The 22598-nt window shown below is 36.6% G+C and overlaps 1 protein-coding gene across 2 annotated transcripts in view; it reads right to left on the bottom strand.

Annotated features, from left to right (window-relative positions):
- Positions 1 to 17641, bottom strand: part of ulk4 (unc-51 like kinase 4) — a 256347-nt gene extending 238706 nt beyond the window's left edge. The window contains exons 1-14 of one of the 2 annotated variants that reach the window (XM_089117516.1): positions 17167 to 17641; positions 16937 to 17074; positions 16748 to 16847; positions 16480 to 16619; positions 14423 to 14579; positions 14153 to 14254; positions 13523 to 13606; positions 13366 to 13441; positions 13006 to 13110; positions 7449 to 7546; positions 6895 to 6964; positions 4558 to 4618; positions 1688 to 1795; positions 1490 to 1550 (exon numbers count right to left, since the gene is read on the bottom strand). In XM_089117516.1, coding sequence (XP_088973642.1) covers positions 1490 to 1550; positions 1688 to 1795; positions 4558 to 4618; positions 6895 to 6964; positions 7449 to 7546; positions 13006 to 13110; positions 13366 to 13441; positions 13523 to 13606; positions 14153 to 14254; positions 14423 to 14579; positions 16480 to 16619; positions 16748 to 16847; positions 16937 to 17074 — 1300 coding nt within the window. In that variant the 5' untranslated portion in view covers positions 17167 to 17641. Of the gene's footprint in view, positions 1 to 1489; positions 1551 to 1687; positions 1796 to 4557; positions 4619 to 6894; positions 6965 to 7448; positions 7547 to 13005; positions 13111 to 13365; positions 13442 to 13522; positions 13607 to 14152; positions 14255 to 14422; positions 14580 to 16479; positions 16620 to 16747; positions 16848 to 16936; positions 17075 to 17152 lie in introns of both variants that reach the window. The other variant, XM_089117518.1, reaches the window with a different exon arrangement.
- Positions 17642 to 22598: the final 4957 nt, after the last annotated feature.

Genomic DNA, 22598 nt, shown 5'->3' with positions numbered 1-22598 from the left:
AATAAAATTAATAACTACTGTATATAGCCATGTAAAAAAAAAAGATAAATACTAAATACTAAAACTTTAAAATTTAAGTGAAAACATAAAATAAAATAAACTATCATCTAATTCTAACTGATTACAGATTACAGTTATCTTCTACTTGAGAATAAAATCTCTACATTAATCAGAGTTGAGTGTAGGGCTGAAACGATTCCTCGAGTTACTCGAGTTACTCGATTACAAAAATTCCTCGAGGCAAAAAATCTGCCTCGAAGCCTCGTTAAATTCCTATGACGCGCACTTTACGCGCACGCAGGGATCTGATTGTTTCACACGGACTGTTATTCAGGAAGGACACCATAGCGCATGATACATTTGACTTCATAAATGGCAGAGAATGTCTAAAGTTTGGGATCATTATATGTTTATAAAGGGAGAAAACAAGATGCAATGTGTCTGCAAAGTATACCTGGCAGGGCAGTCTGATTCTTATTTATAATTGTTTTATTTCCATTTTTTTTATTATAAATTGTACACATTTGTGTACCTGTTTGGGTTGATATTTTATATTAATTTATTTTTGTTTTCAGGTGGGTAATTTGCTGAAGGTGCAATCCTTTTTTTTGTAATGTTGTATTAAGAAGACAAAACTAAGGCCAAATGGGCTTTACTATTTAAGTTTGTATTCAAAGTTGTACATGTTATGGGCTACATGTAACAGGTTTTACAGTAAATTGTTTTAACTGTATTGTTATATAATTGTTGGCACTTGCACTTATAAACACTAAATGGGTAAAAATTGCAATAATTAGTTGCGGAGCCAAATGTTGGAGTTGGAATAAATACCTGTATTTTTTTAAATAAATAAAAGCCAAACACCTTATCATTTTAGTAATACATTATTTGTTTTGGTTGCTTAAAAACACACGTAAACAAATTATCCGATTACTCGATTAATCGATCGATTAAGTGCTAGATTAATCGATTACAAAAAGAATCGATAGCTGCAGCCCTAGTTGAGTGAATGTATTTTAGTATTAAGAAATGCATAAATTACACACCTTTAATATTTGCACAGTGTAGACTTTTTGGCAAAGTCCACAGAAAGTTATCTTCAAGTAATATTACAACCAAAAATGAATGCATCCTTTCACATCTCCAGGGTTTTTACATTTACATTTTTAGAAGCGGAACTCGTCACAATGGTGAACGGAAACTACAACTATTATATTTTTTTTTTGCATTCCCATTGGTCTAATAGCAAAAGAAAACATCCATGATACCAAAGGTATGACTTTGCAAATTAGGGGAAAAAAAGTGTTTAATAGTTATGTTATTAACATTAAATAATTATGTTAACTTAAACCAACTTGTTCATTCAAAAAAATTAACAAAACAAATCTATGGAATAGAAATAGAGGCTTGGAATGACATTATGGAAGGGTAATAAATAATACAATTTTCATCTTAGATTATCAAAAAAAAACTACATCTTCCTGTTCACCTGAGTGTGCTGGTACACAAAGCGTTTTGGGGTCAAAACGAACTGGAGCAGTCTTTAAAATCTAAAAATAGAGCAAAATTAGAAACTAACACCAGTGTTGGTTAGACAAAACATTGTCATATTCACACTCATATTCATTGACATAGAAAACAGGGCCCTCAGACATGATCTATTTAGTTGGCCTGAAGGTCTCTTTACCTTTGGGTTATCCATGATGGGAGTAACTGCAAGGTCATTATCCGTGTATAAAAGTGATTTAATACAAGTGTTCAGGTCACTCTGATCCTCCACCACGGCACTGGATTCCTACAGAACACATGTAACACACTCCTTTCCTTAACACGGTTTAAATAGTACTATATATATAACAAAGAATATTTAACACTGGTGTTATAACTTCTGTTAAACTGTAAAATGATATTCCTGCACCACTGCGATCAGGTTATCCAATCGTATTCCACCCCCATCCTTCAGCAAACCTGCCTGAGGTTTCTAGTAATCCTAAAGATGTTTAATTAGGGTTGAAACTAATGCTGCCTTCATGTGCTATTGGAATAATTGTAAATATGTGACTCCTAGTTAAAAATATGAATATGGGTGCACTCTCATGAAAATATTTTGCACTGGAAAGCTTAATTTTGATACCCTTGTTCCAGAGTTGGGCTGGCCACAAACTTTTAACATGGTGGAAGGGGAGAACGATTGCTGCTATGACTGATTCTTTAGTCATTTTTTTTCACAACAGTCTTTTCGGTAAAGTAGAGCACATTTACAAATATGAATAATCATTTGAAGTGTATTGTATGTATTATATACAGAGAAAATAGCCTGTATTTGACCAGAAATCCAGAATTGTCAGCAAGCTGTCTATGTATTTATATGGTTGTCTATGAATGGAACGCTAAATATAATTTTGGCTTTAAAGGGGTGATGAACTGAGAAATCAAATTTTCCTTGAGGTTTTGAGATCTAAGAGGTCATCATATTATAAGAATATCCTGTAAGTTTCAGAAATGAAAACGTTCTTATTAGTCCAATAAAAGCTTTTATTGACACCAGGCTCAGCAAACGACTCGTTTGGAAGTTTCCTCTGGATTCCAATAGGAACGCATGGTTAAAGGGATACTCCACTTATTTTGGAAATAGGCTGCTTTTAGAACAGTTGGGTTTTACCATTTTCGAATCCATTCAGCCGATTTTCTGATATTTAGAAGAATATCAGCAACCAGACAGTTTCTGGTCTCATTGACTTCCATAATATATATTATTTTTCCTACTATGGAAGTCAATGAGACCAGAAACTATCTGTTTACCGATATTCTTCTAAATATCAGAAAATCGGCTAAAAGGATTCGAAAATGGTAAAACCCAACTGTTTAACTATGAGGGAGTTCTAAAAGGTGCCTATTTCCAAAATAAGTGGAGTATCCCTTTAAGCTTTATTTTTAATGACGTTCCTGCTGATATGAAAAATATTGTCTGTTTGTTCTTTTCATTTCACTGAGGATTGTTTTGTGAACGACACAGGTCGAGACTGGATTAGCAGACCGATTAAGATAAAAAAAAAAAAAATGTAACACACTTATGAGAGTAAGGGTTGAACATGTATGGGCGAATCATTCCGGTTGCCATTTTACAACATTGGAAGTTTTCAAAACAAATTCCCCCATGTGCACTGAAGAGTGAGTTGAAACTCATTATATAACATGTAAAACTGTTGTTCACTCACAGCAGTGGGCATTTACTTCCAAGTTCCAATGCGAGACACCCATTAAAACAGAGCGTTTTTGAGCTAGGCTCAAAACTAGGGAAGAAAATAGCGATTCATTTTGATGTTTTTGAATGTAAAAACCAAGCGAACATCATAAGTTGACCTCAGACAACAATATATATATTTTTTTTTTAAAAAAGCCAGTTCATGACCCCTTTAATACGATTTTCCCAATAAATAGGCAAGAATAAATCTGGTATCCTCTATGAATCCTGTTCTATCTGACAACAAAGTACTTGACTGCAACAAGCTTGTAATCAATCGCGGCTTCAGAGGTGGGAAGTAGAATATTTCCAATAACATGTGAAGGCAGCATAAGCTCTGCAGGATTGCACACTCCTAAAGTGGGTGTAACTCAATCAGCAGCTTCCTAGGTCATAAACCAGTATATCATGTACACAATTTCAGGCACTGGTAAGAACAGAAAGGACCCTGGCTCACTACACATTGGAACACTGATGATGGCAAAATGGCAACGTCCTCACTGTACATCATCCCTACAGACAAACGGAAGTCTTACGGGGTTGGAACAACATGAGGGTGAGTAATTACTGACACAATGTTCATTTTTGGGTGAACTAACCCTTTAAAATGTCCGTTTCTCTGATCGTCCTGACTACTGAACTAGGGAGCTGACTGAGACACACCCAATATCTGTGTCTCATTTTGAAGGCTGTGCCCTATGGATGTCCCATTTCATATAATTTTGACAGTTATTCCTTATGAGGTGTAATTTATTGTGCGTTATCGTTTTTTCTTAATTTTGAATTGAATGGTTACTTTTCTGAAACGAGGCAGCCTCAATGATGCATGCGACCTCTGGAAGTCACAGATTTGAAATGAGACAGCTAATGTGCTAGTTCCAAATGGTAATGTTAAATATATCCAGTAGATGGTGCTGTGGTAAAACAAAACATATCATATGCAAGTCTGAGGTTAATCAGCTTTCCACTGTGATGTTTTGTTATGTGTTTTTAGTATGGACTGTAGGACATTTACAGAGGACACAAAAAAAATTTTCACAAAAATAAGTTTGCCAATATTTAAATAAGTACTTGGACACATTCTGGATGTCAAACACTAGTGGAACCTGTGACTACATACTGCTAGAATACTTGTGTAAACCTGATGGGATCGGACTCCATATATCCACTATAAATTATAGTGGGACTACTTTGTTAAAAGCCATTGCAAATCTGGTTAGTTTTGGTAAAAGCTAGCTTCATTTTCTGAAGATACCACTTGCTTTAATACTTTGTTTTGGAGGGCAACTGTATGGTTATGCTTGTGAACTCACTTGAACTGCAGGCCGATTGTCTTCCATCTCTCTAGAGCTTGTTCTGGGAGTTGCTCTCGAGCTGTTTGATCAGAGATACAAAATAACTGAAATATACAGGAATAACCTGATACTAGCATTGAACATCCCTCATGACATACCACAATATCAGAAGTACACACAATGCCTCATGATCTCCAAACCCTTTTCATGTAAATGTTTGAAATTATTTGTATGGATAAATGTATATTCTGCTTACATATACAGTACACTCACCTAAAGGATTATTAGGAACACCTGTTCAATTTCTCATTATTTCAATTATCTAAATCAACCAATCACATGGCAGTTGCTTTAATGCATTTAGAAGCGTGGTCCTGAAGAGCAACTTTGACTGAAATTGTTACTCGTTACAACCGAGGTATGCAGCAAACCATTCATGAAGCCACAACAGCAGAAGACCCCACCGGGTACCACTCATCTCCATTACAAATAGGAAAAAGAGGCTACAATTTGCCAAGAGCTCACCAAAATTGGACAGTTGAAGATTGGAAAAATCTTGCCTGGTCTGATGAATCTCAATTTCTTTTGAGATATTCAGATGGTAGGGTCAGAATTTGGCGCAAACAGAATGAGAACATGGATCCATCATGCCTTGTTACCACTGTGCAGGCTGGTGGTGGTGGTGTAATGGTGTGGGGGATGTTTTCTTGGCACACTTTAGGCCCCTTAGTGCCAACTGGGCATCATTAAAATGCCACAGCCTTCCTGAGCATTGTTTCTGACCATGTCCATCCCTTTATGGCAACCATTTACCCATACTCTGATGGCTACTTCCAGCAGGATAATGCACCATGTCACAAAGCTCGAATCATTTCAAATTGGTTTCTTGAACATGACAATGAGTTCACTGAACTAAAATGGCCCCCACAGTCACCAGATCTCAACCCAGTAGAGCATCTTTGGGATGTGGTGGAACGGGAGCTTCATGCCCTGGATGTGCATCCCACAAATCTCCATCAACTGCAAGATGCTATCCTATCAACATGGGCCAACATTTCTAAAGAATGCTTTCAGCACCTTTTTGAATCAATGCCATGTAAGAATTAAGGCAGTTCTCAAGGCAAAATGGGGTCAAACTAAGTATAGAGCATCACAGTCCCGCCCAGCCGGTGCCGGAAGTAAAAATTCAATACAATTTCACCACTGACAGTAGGGATATAAGCCATTAAAACATAACCACACATGGTAGACTTAAAACCAGCTACGGCTGTACTAAGTGATTGGAAATGCTCATATAACGCCAAAAGTTCATGGGACACTAACCTTGTTTTAAGATAAATCCCTATAATTCGCGATGTATTGGATAAGTACTTCATTACCCACAATCCGGTGGTTTATGGGAGGAGTAGTTCCTTTACTCGGAAATGAAAATATGTACACAGACTTGTACCCTTGACTTTTTTTGGATTTTCTCTTTGTTTTTTGTTTTTCTCGAAATGACATGCTGTATGCTTATGAGTTCAGCCGTAGCTGGTTATCCTCAGACATGCTCTAAAACTCTTTAGATATGGATTTTACAAAATGTCAATGGGAGAAATGAATGGGAAATTTACTTCCGGCACCAACGCTCTCTCGGGATGTGGGCGGGACTGTGATGCACTTTTAGTATGGTGTTCAAACGCATTCTCATCCTTTAACGTCATATAGAACTCTATATGACAAAACGACGCTATACTACGCACATGGCACCCGTTATTGTTAATATAACACGTGCTGTGAGGGCTAAGTTTAGGTGTGGGCTAAGCTGTGCGTGTCATATTCACGCTAAAGGATTTATAACGCCTTGGGTTCGCATGTTATATTAACGATAAAGGGTGCCATGTGCGTAGTATAGCGCCGTTTTGTCATATAGCGTTCTATATGACGTTAAAGGATGAGAACGGGCTGGGTGTTCCTAATAATCCTTGAGGTAAGTGTATATATTTCTTTACAAAACTAAACATTTTTATTTATTTAAATTTTAATGGAGTAAGACCAAATGCACAGAAGGAAAAGCGGCCAACAAATAATGTATTTATTTATAAAAAAAAATGTTTTTGTTTTTTATTAAAATAATGAACTACATTTTTATTTGTTTAACATTTTTATTTGCCCCCTGCATATAAAATACTTTTTTATTTATTTAATATTTTTGGTAGCTGCTCGTTAAAAGTGAGAGACTAAAATGTTCTGATTTTACTATCTTGCAATGTTTACAAACAGGTTAAAAAACGCAGTATTATTCAAATCTAAATGTTAAAGTGATTATGAATGATTGTGAGTTGAATGTAGATACAGGAGAGTGATTTGAGGTACCTGAGGAGGAAAATGGTCTCTTTGGAATCAATGTCCAGCGCAGACTTTGGTCTAAACTCAATCACATTATCTATAATGCAAAAACATCACAAAGAAAAGGTCGGACAAAAAATAATGATGAAAACAATGTCTTCCTAAAATAAATAAATTACTCTAATGCTTGTAAAACAATCTAGAAAAACAAAATTAAGACCCAAGGAAATAATCTGTATGGCAGGCTATTCAAGCCCATTTTGGCAGATTAAATTTTAACAATGTACAGTACAGCAAAAAGAAAAAAAAAAAAAAAAAATCACGTTTACATAAGCTCTCTCTCCTGTCATGTAGTGCCCCTCTGTTAATATGCAATGGAGGTATAAGCCAGCAGTAATCTAATCCTTAAGTGTACAGATGTGTGTGTGATGTAATACTGAACTTAAATATAATTTGTCCAGCAATGCAAACTAAAGATGAGTTGTACAGGCTCACACGTGTACGTGCTTGGCGACCACACATGCACAGAGCACAGGCATAAGTGTGGCAGGACTTGCTGACTCTCATGTCTCCTGCCTTACCTAATGTGAAGGACTTGCTGAGGTTTGGGCTGGCTGGGTCAGCAGATGCCGTTTGTGACTCCTCCGCTGTCTGAGAAGCCAAAGGGGCCAAATGCAGGCTGAAACACACACGCAACCAATCAATTGAAGAAGACAATAGACAAAATGTAAAAATGGATGGGTCATATTTTACCACCAAATATAAATAAATACATAATTAAGGACACAGTCCCAATAATTGAAGAGACCTTTACACTGACTCTGAAAAACTGAATCACCTGAACATGCCATTGTCCTGCAGCAAGAGGCATGAGGACTGCAGATGTGAACAGAGCAATAAACTGCAATGTCCGTAATGAACAGTAAGACAGCTGATCGTCCTTGCAGTGCCACACCATGTGAAACCTAATGTTCCCCCCAGATGTGTTTGAGAACTTGCAAATTGTAAAAGAGGGAAGTAACATCTCACAGCAAGAACTGGATGTACTGATGTACTGTAGTTAAAACAGCTGGTGCCACACCAGATACTGACTGTTACTTTTGATACTGACAGGGGAGTATAATTCTCAATAATATTATGTACGAAAAAAAAGACTACACACTGTGCTAATAGAGAAATGAAAGCCATCCTGCCTGGGGATAATAGTTTTATTTTTTTTTTATTATTTTTTTTTTATAGAATCACTAAATGCAACGCAACAAATACTACCAAGATGTACATTTCCAAAGGTAATTTGATGTATTTGCCCGTCACTATAAATATATCACTAGTGTGTGAATAAATCAAAAGATTTGAGCTGTTAAGATTTTTGAAATAATTTGCTTATGACACATTGCTGCATTTATTTGATTCAAAAATCCATGATAAACAATAACATTTTGAATACTATTGAAATTTAAAATTATTTCAATTTTTTAAAAACGTAATTAAAAACTGAAGTGTCACATGACCCTTCATAAATCCTTCTATCCTGATTTGGTGTTCAAGTAAAATTTCTTATTATATATGCAAACTTGTGGTTGAATCACAATGGTCTTTGTTTTGGCCCACTCACAGCAGCTGACGCCAGCCCAGATCACAATCAAAACCCAAAGTCAGTGCCACTCCACCAGTGTTGTGCAAGTTACTTCCAAACTGTAATACATTAGCTATTACTTGTTACTGTTATTTAAAGGGTAACTAAACCCCTGGTCAGAGCCTGACTCCACCCACTAGCAATATTTGAAAAATGCTGAAAAAATGGGCAGACCCCAGCGGGGCTAGGGGGCGTGCACCTGAGACCCGCCGTGAGTGACAGCTGCTGTCAGACTCTAAAATAGAGCGAGACTCAATAGCTGCCTTTGCAACAGAGCGGCCATTTGAAGTCGAGGACTTTTCTCCCTCACCTCCTTCACCTGAAGTGGATGAGGGTGAATTGTATGTAGACACAGGGCCAAATCCATTCGAGCTGCTGGCTCAAACTGCGGTCTTAACTCCCGCATCGCGACCGGCATCTGATGAGTTATGTCGTCGAGTTGATCTCAGCGCACGCTATTGATATTATGCCGCTATATGAAAAAATCCAGCAAAATGCACCGGCTCGTTTGTCGACCCTAGAGGATTAACTTTATCCTAACCATAAATTGTGATTAAAATATCCATGATCACTCACATCAAGACGTCGCTGCGGTGGAGGAGTCCATGCAGGACGAGCAGTGTTTGGCACTGCGTGTGGAGAAGCCCATGTCCACCTCCGTTACTATCCTGATCACTGTACTAAACACTGATAAATCTATGCTAACTTGAAGCTATCCTAACTGTACTATGCTACTAGCTACACAAAATAATCTAAATTATCTATATAATGCTATGCTAAATAGATGCAACAATACTCTATCCTGGTCGTTTTCAAAAATAATCTAAATAACTATATAAATGCTATGCTAACTAGATGCTATTATATGCTATAGTATCCTGATCGTTTTCAATATTCATAAATCCAACTCCTGACTCGCTACAGTAGTTTTGACGGAACCAGATGCTTTTATACCAGGGGCTGCCAAGGGCGTGGTGAGCTCGCACCAAGGGTGTGACAGAGTGCGTCTGAGAGTTCGCTACGTCAGCAAGTACCCCTACTGCAGGAGCTTTCCGTTTAACCTGAAGAGGGCAGCACTCAGACGTTTTTACACCATATATTTGAAAATCAAAACACTTTATACTCAATTGTCAAAAAATGTACTCGAATCAATGAACAGCATTTATGAAGCTCCATTCTTACAGATCATTAACTAAAAAAAGTTGTTTTGGTGTTTAGTTACCCTTTAAAAGTAATTCATTACCTTACAATATTACTGTCCCAGAATTGTAATGCGTTACATTACTCATGTATTACTTTTGAGTTACTTTCACCAAAATAACTAAGTAGAACTTAACTTTTGGGCTGTAACGATATGCAATATGAAACCGAAATCGCGATTCGCCACACGACTCAGATCAACGAACCTACAGAATCGCGACAAACCTCTTCCAACTCCAGCGTTATTCTCCTTACCGTCCAGATCCAATGCTGCCTTATCTTTAAATTAGGCTATTAGTATTATTTGAAGTTAACATTATAAAATACGTAGACTAGTAAATACGTAAAATTGGGGAAGTCCAGCATTATGGACATGATGACATTTGCAGTCAAAACTTGAAATAAAAATTCTCAGAAAATACATGTATTGAAACGTATATAGGCTACTTCCTTAAAGGACTCCAGACATTAGACAAATATCAGTCTATGTTTTATTTTTAATATTAGGGAAAAGACACATTCATGCGTGACAAAAAAATAGGAGGCAAAATAGATTTTTTGTAATTCTGTTAATTACACTGCGCAAATCGGATGAGGAAGGGTTGGCTCTCCAGTCTCCATAGAACTTAAAATATTCTTTTTATTTTAGTTTTCGTGTTCGCATTTATGAGGGAAAAACAATGTTACAGACGCGACCGCTCTGAACTGGCACTAAAAGACTGCTTTAAAACTTTCACATAGTCTGTTGCCTTTAAGAACTAAAAGCAGACAATACACTATAATACAACTGTAATACAAGCCTCACTGAACATGTAACGAGTAAAATATTACTGAAAATTGATTAGTAATGCCTTACACTACTGCGTTACAGCAAAAAGTAATATGTTACTGTAATGTATTACTTTCGTAATGCGTTACTCCCAACACTGCACTCCACACTCACAGACTTCATCAGATCTGCTGGAACTTATAAGTTTAACCTGGTTATACCTTTAACCTGCTTAGAATGGTTCAGCCAATCAGCTTTGCCTAAAAACATCTACCTGCACAAATTAAGTCTTCATTGGCCAATAACTTCTGATTCTTCATAGTTAATAGCAACAAAATGGCATAACCATATGTACATAACTGTTCTGCACTCATAAAACAAATGGAACAGATGTGGTGTGTTTTCAGTCCAAGCGCCACCAATGCTACTGAAAAAAGCTTTTTATATAAAAAAAGCTTTTGTTGTGTTAGCTAGGATGGGACAAAGGCTTATTATTGTGTAAGGCATTGTGTTGAACAGTCAGGCAGTGCATGAAGTGTGCCATAGGGCTGTTTGCCCACTCACTGCATCAATACTAGACTGAGAGCTTCTGTGCACAATCTGATCTATAGAGCCATATTCAAACACCAGACTCTTTAAAGTCAGCATGAAATGGAAGTTTTGATAGACTTTTTTTCCCCTATTGTGACTAAAATCCTATTAAAAGGGCTTCTCGAATAAGAAACAATTTAGGAAGAGACTTGATTTTGTCCATCGGGAATTGATTGGATCGTTGTTGTTTGCTATTGGTCTATCTCACGTGAGTGACAGATTGCCCCGCCCTCATGCCTCTATCTATGGGTTTCTCCCTTGACTTTATGTCTCCATGTCCCCCCGAATGCCTCAGACAGTAAGACCCCATTTACACCTGGTATGAAAATGCGATCTGTATCCAGATAAGATATCCGGATAATAAAAAATGCATGTTAATGCAAAGTGTAAATACGTTTTGATCGGATCTGCCCGACCATCTGGAGGGAGTCTGGCTCGCGTTGTGTTCGGATCTTTACTAGGTGTAAACGCAATCTGGTTGTTGAAACCACATATGTATATTTTACTCCTCCCAAAAATGCTAAAAAAATAAACGAGTGAGAGCGTATTATATAGGCTATATGTCATGTTAGTCAGATATGACGGCACTACTGCGACACGCATCACCGCAGATGAGCAGCTGAGCGTCTATTCATCAAGCCAACGTGCAAACATCGCAAATAAAAGTGAAAGTAAGATGCTTAACACACAATCATCTTCAAGTAAAGAAACTAAATGATCTTACCAGGGCTGTTGCCACTCTCTCTTATTGATGTCTTTGTTTTTGAAATTAGCTGATGATCAATAAAATGCAGTTCATATCTGTTGCTTTTGGTGGTGTGCAATCCATTACATCTGCATATAACGCGGGAGTTGAAGATCGGATTTATATCCGTTTTGCAAAAACACATTTATGTGGCCAGGTGTAAATGGAATCGGTAAGATCAGAACACTTATTATCCGAAAAACTTATCTTGATACAGATCTCAATTTAATACCAGGTGTAAATGGGGTACAAAAGATTGCCGACAACGAGTTTCTCATCCTGTCTCTACAGTAATTTCTCTACTGTGCGACAAGAGAGTCCCATGGTTATGACACAATCGTCAGCCTATTTTTACAAAAACGGCTTCTAACGTAAGATGCAAAGTAATGGAGCCTTTTATACATTGTTGTGTTTCTTTAGAAATAAATAATGGACAAATGGGGTCTTTGGATGCCTCAGATGTAAAGTTATTCGCTGTCAAAGTGATGCCAAAATGAATGGGAGTCAATGGAATGCTAACAGCAGGTTAAGTTCTGCTACAATGACAGCCTCCAAGCCCCAAGCAAAGCTTCAGTTTCCAGCTGATGGATTAGCCCCTTGCTTTTAATGAGGAGGCAAGCTGCTACTTTATTCAAAGGGCAAATCACAAAATAAAACATTTCATTATTTACTCAAAAAAATTACAACTTTAAACAAATACCTCGGAAATAAATAATAAATAAATAACGGTGTCTCGTTAGGCAATGTTTTCTCAGTCAAATCATAAAATGTCCTATTGATTCAAGTCAGAACATAGACTTACTACGTATGACCAGCATCACACGCATTACACACATGACCAGCGTCGGCCAATAGTGAGCCTACGTTCTGACGTACAGCCCAGAAGCGTTATTTTTGTTTGCTTGGTTTTTTTTTAGCACAAAAAAGTATTCTCGTCGCTTGATAAACTTGGACTATTGGACTATATTGGTCACTTGGACTATTTTAACAATGTGTTTAATTGTTTTTTGGCCAGCAAAGTTTCAATTACATAGAAGACGAACAAAAGTCTTACGGGGTTGGAACAACATGAGGGCAAGTAATTACTGACAGAATTTACATTTTGGGGTGAACTAAACCTTTAATAAAGAACCTAATACTTAACAGTACAATGTCAAGAGCACCATAATAGATATGTGGCACTACTGCCAAATATACCTGGATAACAGCGAGACGTCATCCTGCCCTTTTCCCAAAGTGTTGTGTGCCTCTGAAAACACTTCCCTCCAGAACGGTTGAGCTACTAAAAGGTCCCAGCTTAACCTACAGATGACAGTAATTTAGGAAATTCACAGATGAGCACTGAACCTGGTCATATTACTCATGGTACTCTAAGCAAATGTTCAAGCCTATAAATTGCTTTATTTATTTGAAATTAAAGAACTGAAATAATGATTTGGTGTCATTGTATCCATCTCATATTCATAAGTATTTAGTAATGTGATTAATAATAAAAAATAATAATTAGTAACATTTCTCCCAACTCTGAGAAGAGATTGAGTAAAATAACTACTGTACCTTTTCACTGGGTCTTTCTGAAGTAAACCCATGACTAGGCTCTCAAACTCTACACTGGGCTGTGAGAAAGCAGGTTCTTAAAATAGAAAATAGATGTCATAAAATGAGCACTTAAAAACAATATAAAGTAAAATATGTTAAAGGTAAGGTGTCAAACCTTTTTGTCTTAGGGGTGGAGGATCTTCATTTAAAATTAGATCAACTAGACCAGTCATACTCTCAGAGACAAAGGAAGGTTTTCCTAGGAAACAAAAAGAAAATGAGACAGAGAAAACTTTACTTGAAGCCTTTGTGTATAATGTATAATAGTTGTCCAAAATGTACATTGTAATGCATTATATATTTTCATAAATACTTGTAACCAACCATTATAATATTTGCAGATTACTTGTTGCTTCTGAAATATGTTGTTTGTCATGTGTAACAATGAATAGATCTGTAATTTAAAGCATTAGAAATGATTTTTTTGTGCTGTTGTTTGAAATGTGTTTATTTTTCTTATTTTATCACTGTCTTCAACTTGTTTTTGAAGAAAAGTAGATTTTGGTTGGTCTATACTGTCAATTATAGTTTTTTGAAAGAAAATCAGAATAGGCAAAAATCGGTATCGGCCAGACACAATTCAAAATTGTAAGGTGCATTACATAATAGATATAATCAAAGTATTGAAAATACTTTTATAATGCATTATACTGTATATTAACACGTAAAATGTTACTAAAAACTACGTAGCAAAATAATGTCTAGGCAAATTCATAGGCTAAGACGAAATGGTAAAATGTGTAACCTGTGAACATTTCATAAAGGATGCACCCTAACGCCCACAGGTCACTGGAGACACTGGAGTCTGCTCCTCTCAACACCTCTGGAGCGCAATACACAGGAGAGCCTGCCAGAGCAACATCTTATATTAAATCATACAAGTGAACAGTGAAGATAAGTATAAGATCAATATTTTAACATTGCGAGTTAAAATAATCACCTAATTATTAGACAGACAACTACTGTATAGGATATAAACAGTGGAAGATGGTGTGAAAGGAGTCCTGCTGCTGACCTTTAATTCTGTTCTTGATGTTTTGTGGAGAAATGCAGTCTCCAGCTCCTGTCTCCTCTGCCATCACAAGAGAGAAAAACTCCTCCAGATTTTCTCCTTCAGCTTTAGCCAGGCAGAAATTGGAGTACTTTAGAGTTCCTGGTCCATCCAACAAAATCTACATGAATACATGGTGACATATTAGCTATGGTTTGAAAAAGAAAAGTTTAGTGTTTCTTTAAATGAGTAGTTATTTAAGTAATTGATTTATTTATTTAGCACCTTTTAACTTCAATATTGCTTGTAGGAAAAACAAACTTAAGAAAACAAAACAAAACTTAAAAACAGACATTTTGATAAGGAAAACATCATGATCACATGTGGTGCATACTAAAGTGGACAAAGAAATAATATAAAACAGCAGAAAAGCTTGGTATCATAAAGCAGAGGTCTCAAACTCGCGGCCCGCGGGCCGCATTTTGTGGCCCCCTCTTGACATTAAAGTTTAATGTGAGTGCGGTTGCGTTTGCCGCTTTTTTTTTTTTTTTTTTTTTTTTTCCTTATGGGCTACCAGATAGCCTCGTAAAAGCTTACGGTGGGTTTGCTGCTATAGTTGTCATAGACAACCACGAAGTACAAACATATACTGCGCCTGGAAAAAATGAGCGCGTCGCTTCAATTATGAGCGCGCTTGATGCGCGCATACATTTGAAACAAACCTAAGCGTGCAAAATATGTGAGCGCAATATGTGAACAGCCCCAAGGCGAGCTTCTACCACCGAATCAGGCTCGCGAGCGACGTGTTGGATATCTCTGCTCTAAAACAATGTGAGAATAATCATTTTGAGCTTGTAATATGTGTTGTGTCTGAACGCGTTCAATGAACGATAGTTCATGAACTTGTTCATATTTTGGGCGAACGTGAACTGAACGTAGCCTACTGTATTACTGCCTGATGAACGTTACAGAGTAAACTCGTTCATTAGTGTCTGTGAACCGAGGAGCGAGGAGGCGTCGTAAGATCATTTAAAAGGGTTTTATGAGGTCGGTGAGGATGGGAAAATCTTACATGTCTGTGCAAACTTTGCCCGTCGACAAAATAATTGTTATCTGTGGTTGTATATGCTGTGGCATAATAATAGCCTAATAATAAAAAAGAAGCTGGCAGCAACATATGGAAAAAAAGAAATATGAACTAGTTAATTTTTTGAAGTATGAAATATAAACTGAACCAGTTCATTTTAAAATTTGGAACTGAACTTTGATCCAACAGGTTGATAAGAAGGTTTTCTTTGATATGTGCAAAGTCAGTAATTTGCCTGAGACACTATACATGTGTAGAAAGAATTATTTGTATTTCAAAAGCAATAATTGTTTTTCTAAGTATAATAAAAGGAAATGTGCCTTCCGAAAAAAGAAAAAAAAAACATTCAATATAATAGTGTTGTATAAAGAAAATAAAAAGCAAATATGACTATCATCACAAAGATGTTGTGTGTAAGAAAAAGACAAAGAAAGTTTGTAAAATGAACTTCAACTGTCAGAAGGACAGCTCATGAAGAACCAATCATGTACAGAAAGAAAAGTTCAAATTCAGAGGAACAGTTCAGAAGAAACGTTAATAATAAAGATTGAGAAGATTGGATCAGTTGTGCTCCATTTTTGGAATACTTAAATACAATTTATTTATTTTTATTTTTTTGAATACTTGATGCGGCCCGGCCTGACCCAGACTCTATCTCCAGCGGCCCCCAGTTAATTTGAGTTTGAGGCCCCTGTCATAAAGAGTGTGGTTTTAATGGATAGAATTTTTTAAAGAGGATAACAAGGTGTAGGCAACCGATCTTTGTCGTTTTTGCCTGTACTGACAGCACTCCAAATGTACAAAAAAAAAAAAAAAATGAGCTCAATGTTAAAATTGACCAGAGTTCTCCTTTAAGTTTCACCACCACCAGTTAAAACCTAGAAGCAGACAACTGTAAAACTCTGTTTAGGGTGTAATATGACACTTCACATACACTAGCTCAGGATGGACATATATTACAATGGCTTGCCTAACAGGTGTGTGATGCTTATACCTTCGCAGGTGTGAGATCCGAGACAACAATGCCAGAGTCGTGGATGTATTTAAGACCTTTTATTAGGTCAATGGCAAATACTCGCACTACATCCTCAGACAAGCACTCATCTTGAGCGATCAGTGCTGCCAGGGATCCACCTAGAAGAATAAAACATACAAATTGACCAAAACAGAATTAGATTGCAATACCTCGAAAAGCTAGAGAAAAAGTATTAAAGCAGACTTAGTACACCGGTAAAATGCATGTTAAAGTTTAGGGATCTCACCTGTGCACATCTCCACCACCAGCCAAAGATGGTTGCTGGTCTCATACCATTCATAGAAAGATACCACATTTTCATGTTTAAAGTCATGGGCAAGTCTCACCTGTGGAAATGATGTGGCATTTATCAAACACACAATGTGCAAACTCATTATTTAAAACAAACAGCTGAAGAAATATTACGTTTGCATACATGGTTTGTTAATTCAGGTCTCTTGGATTTGTCACTGCAGATGATGGCCACGAAATGTATGCTGCCTTTCCTTCTGCCCTTATAAACAACTGATCTGCTACCTCTCCCAATCTCTTCATACAAAATAAAGTTCTCCATCTACGCAGCGATAAAAAGCATGAACATTAAAGCCAAACCCAGCCAGTGTTTAGATGTATAATAATCATATAAACACACCTGCAGAGACTCACGTGAGATTGCGAGCTCGAGCTCACTGGCAGTTCACAGTACCAACTACAAACACAACTTCCTGACCAAACAGGCACTAGCAGTACAGAAATTCAATAGTACACACACGGACCGATTAACACCATATTTAAAACATGTCCCGGTTCTGTTTGTAATATTTTAACCATTTTTTTGGGGTTAAACACGGGTGTAGCTTTCTTTTGTACAAGTTTTTCTTACGCGCGGTCTGCAACTGACAAACGGACACAAAATTAGAAGCAAAACTAACTTGTCGGAGGGGGAGTTTTCTAAGTCACAAGACCAAAGCGTTAAAACTAGCAATTAAAATTATAATTATATAATACAATTGTATTATTAAAGTATAATAATTGAAAAGGTATGGAAAAAATAACAGTATTCCGTTTTATTTTAAAGTTTTCAACTTTCTAATATGCCTACACCCCTACTACTGGAAGATCCCTCGTTGCTAAGATACAGAAGAGGACGCAGTGTTGCTTTTAGGAAACAGGTTCCACTGAGCATGCGCATCCACAGCACCATCCATTGGTCGAATACACCAGAATCCGGTTACATTTCACCATTTCACCTTCTTCTTCTCTACTACTACTTTTCATTCATTCATGTACAGCAGTCTTTCTTTGCATTTTATTTTATGTTGTATATTCATTGTATATTGTTGTTACTGTAAAGTAAAATTACTGACACTTGTCTCTTTGTGTGTATGCAAAACAATCAAAACAGACTACTTTTACACTGAAATTTAACGTGCACTCTTTGATTATAAAAGGAAGGAATAAAAGCAGTCAGACATGCAGTCTTTAACGTAGTTGTGAAAGAGTTGCAAAAGCTCGGAGGATGGGGAGTGGCGTCACGCTCTCAGAGAGAGAGAGAGAGAGAGAGAGAGAGAGAGAGAGAGAGAGAGAGCGAGAGAGAGAGAGAGAGAGAGAGAGAGAGAGAGAGAGAGAGAGAGAGGGGGGGGGGAGAGAGAGAGAGAGAGAGAGAGAGAGAGAGAGAGAGAGAGAGAGAGAGAGAGAGAGAGAGAGAGAGAGAGAGAGAGAGAGAGAGAGAGAGAGAGAGAGAGAGAGATCAGTGTTGCATGTCTGGGGCGGAGAGAGTGTAGCAGCAGCGTGTGATACCGGCTTTTCGGATGAGATTCTGGGCATCATAACGTCCTTATTATTGAGAAGAGCACATTTTATTTATTCGTTCTTCTTTAGCCCAGAGAGCTTCGTTGAGGGGAATTACAGATGCTCAGGTTTCCTAAAGGACAGAAAAACCAAACTGAGCAGGATTGCTGTGCTACTTTTCGTACAACAGCAGGTCAATTGAAGCCGGCGATCACTTTGTTTTCGGGTAATTACGAAAAAAAAGTCCACTACGTCGTAAAAAAGTGTGCCGATTAAATAGCCTACAGTCATTTGGTTTGACTAACGTTAGCTGGTTCTAAATAAAACACACACACACATACAAAAAGGATTGTCTTCAACGACTTTTCAAGTAAACCTGCATCTGATCTGGACTATTTTGTATTATTATTGCCCGAAGGACAGCCTTCATCGAATGGTAAGATGACACACACACACACACACACACACACACACTACATCATCACCTTAGATAGTCTAAATATGTTTAGCCATTGTGTGTACGCTGTCTATTATCCTACACCTGACTGTGTCCCAAAAGCTAGTGAGCTGCCTAGCTAGACAGCTGACTGGAACTAATGATGGCAAAAGTGCTGCACGCGTTGATCATTTAAGTTTTGAGGCTCATTCATGCTGGTTTTACTGGTCCACGACCAGGCTGGTCTGTTGGCTCGTTTTATACGGATTTTTAGGGCACCTTCAGCCTGGTCAGACTGACTGGGAGACCAGCTGAAGACCATCTTAACCAAGCTAGGAGACCTGAAAACCACTGTAGGCTCAGTGGAGAAACATCTATCCTGTATGACTTAATGTCCAAAAGCAAGCAACTTTTAATAAACTCTCGCTACAAGCAAAGCAGATTATGGAATCTGATTACAGCAATCTCGTTTCTTTAATAGGCCTACTCTTGAGATTTTATTTTATTCGTAGAGTAGCTCAAACTGTGTTCATACTTGACCTTTCAAGTACACTACTAAAAAGGTTATATGATCAATAATTTGACAACATTTTACATTGTTTTAAGTCATAAAAATAAATGAAGCAATTTAAAAAAAAAATCTTACAAGATTTAACTCAGTTTTTAAGTCAGCTTAATGTTATTTAAGTTGAAATGACTTAAACATCCAAGTTGAAAATTTAAGGCAGCAACTGACAAGCAGAAATACTTACTATAAGTAATATTTGTCTATTTTTTGTTGTTGTTCTGAGCCCAAATTTTCTGGTTTTGAGAGTATAAGTTAACCTCATCAGTTGATACACTTTACAAGCAGATGGTATAAAGTTCATCTGACCCCCTGGTCCTACTATTTTAGTGGCGATAGCACAAGTCATGTGCCCATCAGGACAGGGTTACTGGCAAAAATAAACATGATGAAACCTACCATAAAAAAATATTATTATCAAATGTATTTCTCTCAACAGTAACATGCTTAAGTTTATTTGCAAGTGAGTGATCCAAAATCATCTGACATCATCTTGTAGGGATTTCAATTGATTTATAATGTTAAAAGCTGAATCTATGATGAATACTTGACAGAGCATGGTGATTGTATTATAGCTGCCATGAAACATCAAGTTACTTTCACAGCTGGCTGTGTCCCAGATTCTGCTGATCTGTCATGGTCTAGGTTAAATCAGTGCTCCTTTAATGTTCAATGGAAGATCGTGTAGAAATGTGAAGTGAAACAGAAAGTGTGTGACTTTTAATCATAACAATTTACAATCCTTATGTTGCATAATAGCATCATATGCCCAAATATAACAATATCTGTTTCACGGTCATCTGATTCGCAGCAGCTGTGTCGTCCCTATAGAGACCAAGAAAGCAAACGGAGAGAGAGAGAGAGAGACATGAGAACACTTTTTTTCCTCAAGGGTTATTTGTTTCTGCATGTGTGGTTTGCTTTCATGAGCACGTGTGCTTGAGTTCATGCTATAACGGAACGGCTGAGATGGGTTACGTTCAGTCATATGTTGGTCCACGATAGCTGCCTGCGTAGTAAAGGTTTGTTCACCCAGGTTAGTTCACCCAGTAATGAATATTCTGTCATCTATTACTAACCCTCATGTTTATCTTTGGGACACAAGTGAAGATATTTTTAATGAAATCAGAGAGATTTCTATACTTAAAAGGATACGTTTACACAACGACAAGGATAAATGTTTTGCCTTTGTGTTTGTCATGTACAGAGACAATATTGTCAAAATGATCCCCATTCAGATCCATGTATTATTCTGCCAGGCTAGTTGGCGATGTTGGGGAACGCTATGCATAGACGAAACACTGTGACGATAACAGTATCGTTTTCAAAAAACTTGCAAACCTTTGAAACCTGTTTTCAAAAGTTTGCATTTCCAGGCCCCCAAAACTCTGTTGTGTTGTTGTGTGTTTGTTGTTTGTCATTTTTAGTTGAAAACTGTTGAGTAAATGACCACAGTCTATTCGCCCAAAACTCTGACGCTTCAAATTAAACGTGCATGACTCTTTAGACTTAATCATAATATGATGAAGATTTAATTTAAGCTTTTGTTCACATAAACCGACAACTCAGATTCAGTAAATGGAAGCTATAGCAGAAACAAACATGAGGTTGAGTAATTGATGACACAATGTTCATTTTTGGGAGAACTATCCCTTTACTACTGCTTATTGCTTTATTAAGGTGGATTTATCAGCATATTAAACCATATTTTATCAGTAAACAAAATACAAATATACACATTTGAAAAATGCAGTTCTAGAGTTTCCTGGATATCTTTTAAAGTACCTTTAAGTTGTATTATTTATATGTATTTTATTTGGTATGCACACTTTTGCTGATTCAGATGAGCCAATAAATAATTATGTTGTGACCAATAACCATTAAATACAAAAAAACATGACATTTTGAGGTTTGTTGAAGTTTACATGAGAGTGCTATTACATTAGTGATTTTAAAGATAAATGTAACTGTAGATGTTGGTAAAGGTGATCTATATTTATATTTAAGTACAGTTAAATATCTAATACTGGCCAAAACTGATAGCAATAAATGCGTTTGCCCAATTGCAGGCACATCAAATACATCACATGCATTTTTGATTTCTTGTCTATGATTCTCAAATTACGAGACATTATAGAATTATCCATAACTTGTTTGGTAGATAGACATCTACATTTTTAATAATGAGTTGCTTTTTACTAATATAAGCAATGTAACTGATAGCTTGCTCCTTCTGATCAGGGCTCTTTAAAGGCCGCCTTTAAATGCACTCAATTGATTTTTTTCTTAAAGAGTTTTTCTGGGTGGGCTTTGTTGTCTTTCTTTTAGTTATAATCTCAATCCAAAGGGAAATGAGTTAAGTGATCTTCCTGAGTTCCTCTGTGTGTGCCTAGAACTCCTCCAGTGTCTACCATCTGTGTTGTCATCACATGATAAGATGTAGGATATTGAATTTAGGTTATGTGTAATCTTGTCATATGTGGCTTTCTGAGCATCACATTTTCAGGTCTGTTTTATATTTATTTTTCAATTATTGTTCTCATACAAAATTGTATTTACATCCGCACAGTGCTCAGTTTGGAGGAATGTAATTTGAGCGTTATCAAAACTGCTAATGTATAAACATTACTATGGAGGTGCTGTCATAGCAAAGCTGCAAAAATACAGCAATGTGCTATTAATAGAGCTTACTTCCTGTTTCTTGTTCTTAGCACTTCACAGACAATTTGAAGAGTTTTATTCGGAGAACCAGATAATACCCACATACTGTATACCATTCAAAATTTGGGGTCAGTAAGATTAAGTTATTACTTTTATTCGGCAGCGGTGCATTACATTGATCAAAGTGACAGTAAATCATTTACAATATTACAAAAAAATTCTATTGAACTTTAGCTATTTGATATTTGAACTTTCTATTCATAAAAGAATCTTGAAAAAAAAAAAAAACATTTCCACAAAAATATTAAGCAGCACAACTGTTTTCAACGTTGAAATGTTTCTTGAGCACCAAATCAGCATATTAGAATATGCTAACACTGAAGACTGGAGATATGATGCTGAAAAAATTCAACTTTCCATCACACGAATAAATTGCAATTTAAGGTATTTTCAAAATTAACAGTATTTCACAATATTACAGTTAGGGCTGGGCAACGATTAATCGCGATTAATTGCATCCAAAATTAAAGTTTGTGTTTACATAATATATGTGTGTATAATTATTTTGTACATATAATTACACACACATGCATGTATATATTTAAGAAATATTTGCATGTATATATTTTATATATATTTATACAT

Source organism: Pimephales promelas, chromosome 12 (genome assembly GCF_988280905.1).
Source record: "Pimephales promelas chromosome 12, fPimPro1.hap1.1, whole genome shotgun sequence".
In the NCBI taxonomy this organism is placed as follows: domain Eukaryota; kingdom Metazoa; phylum Chordata; class Actinopteri; order Cypriniformes; family Leuciscidae; genus Pimephales; species Pimephales promelas.
This window is presented reverse-complemented; position numbering and strand designations above follow the sequence as displayed.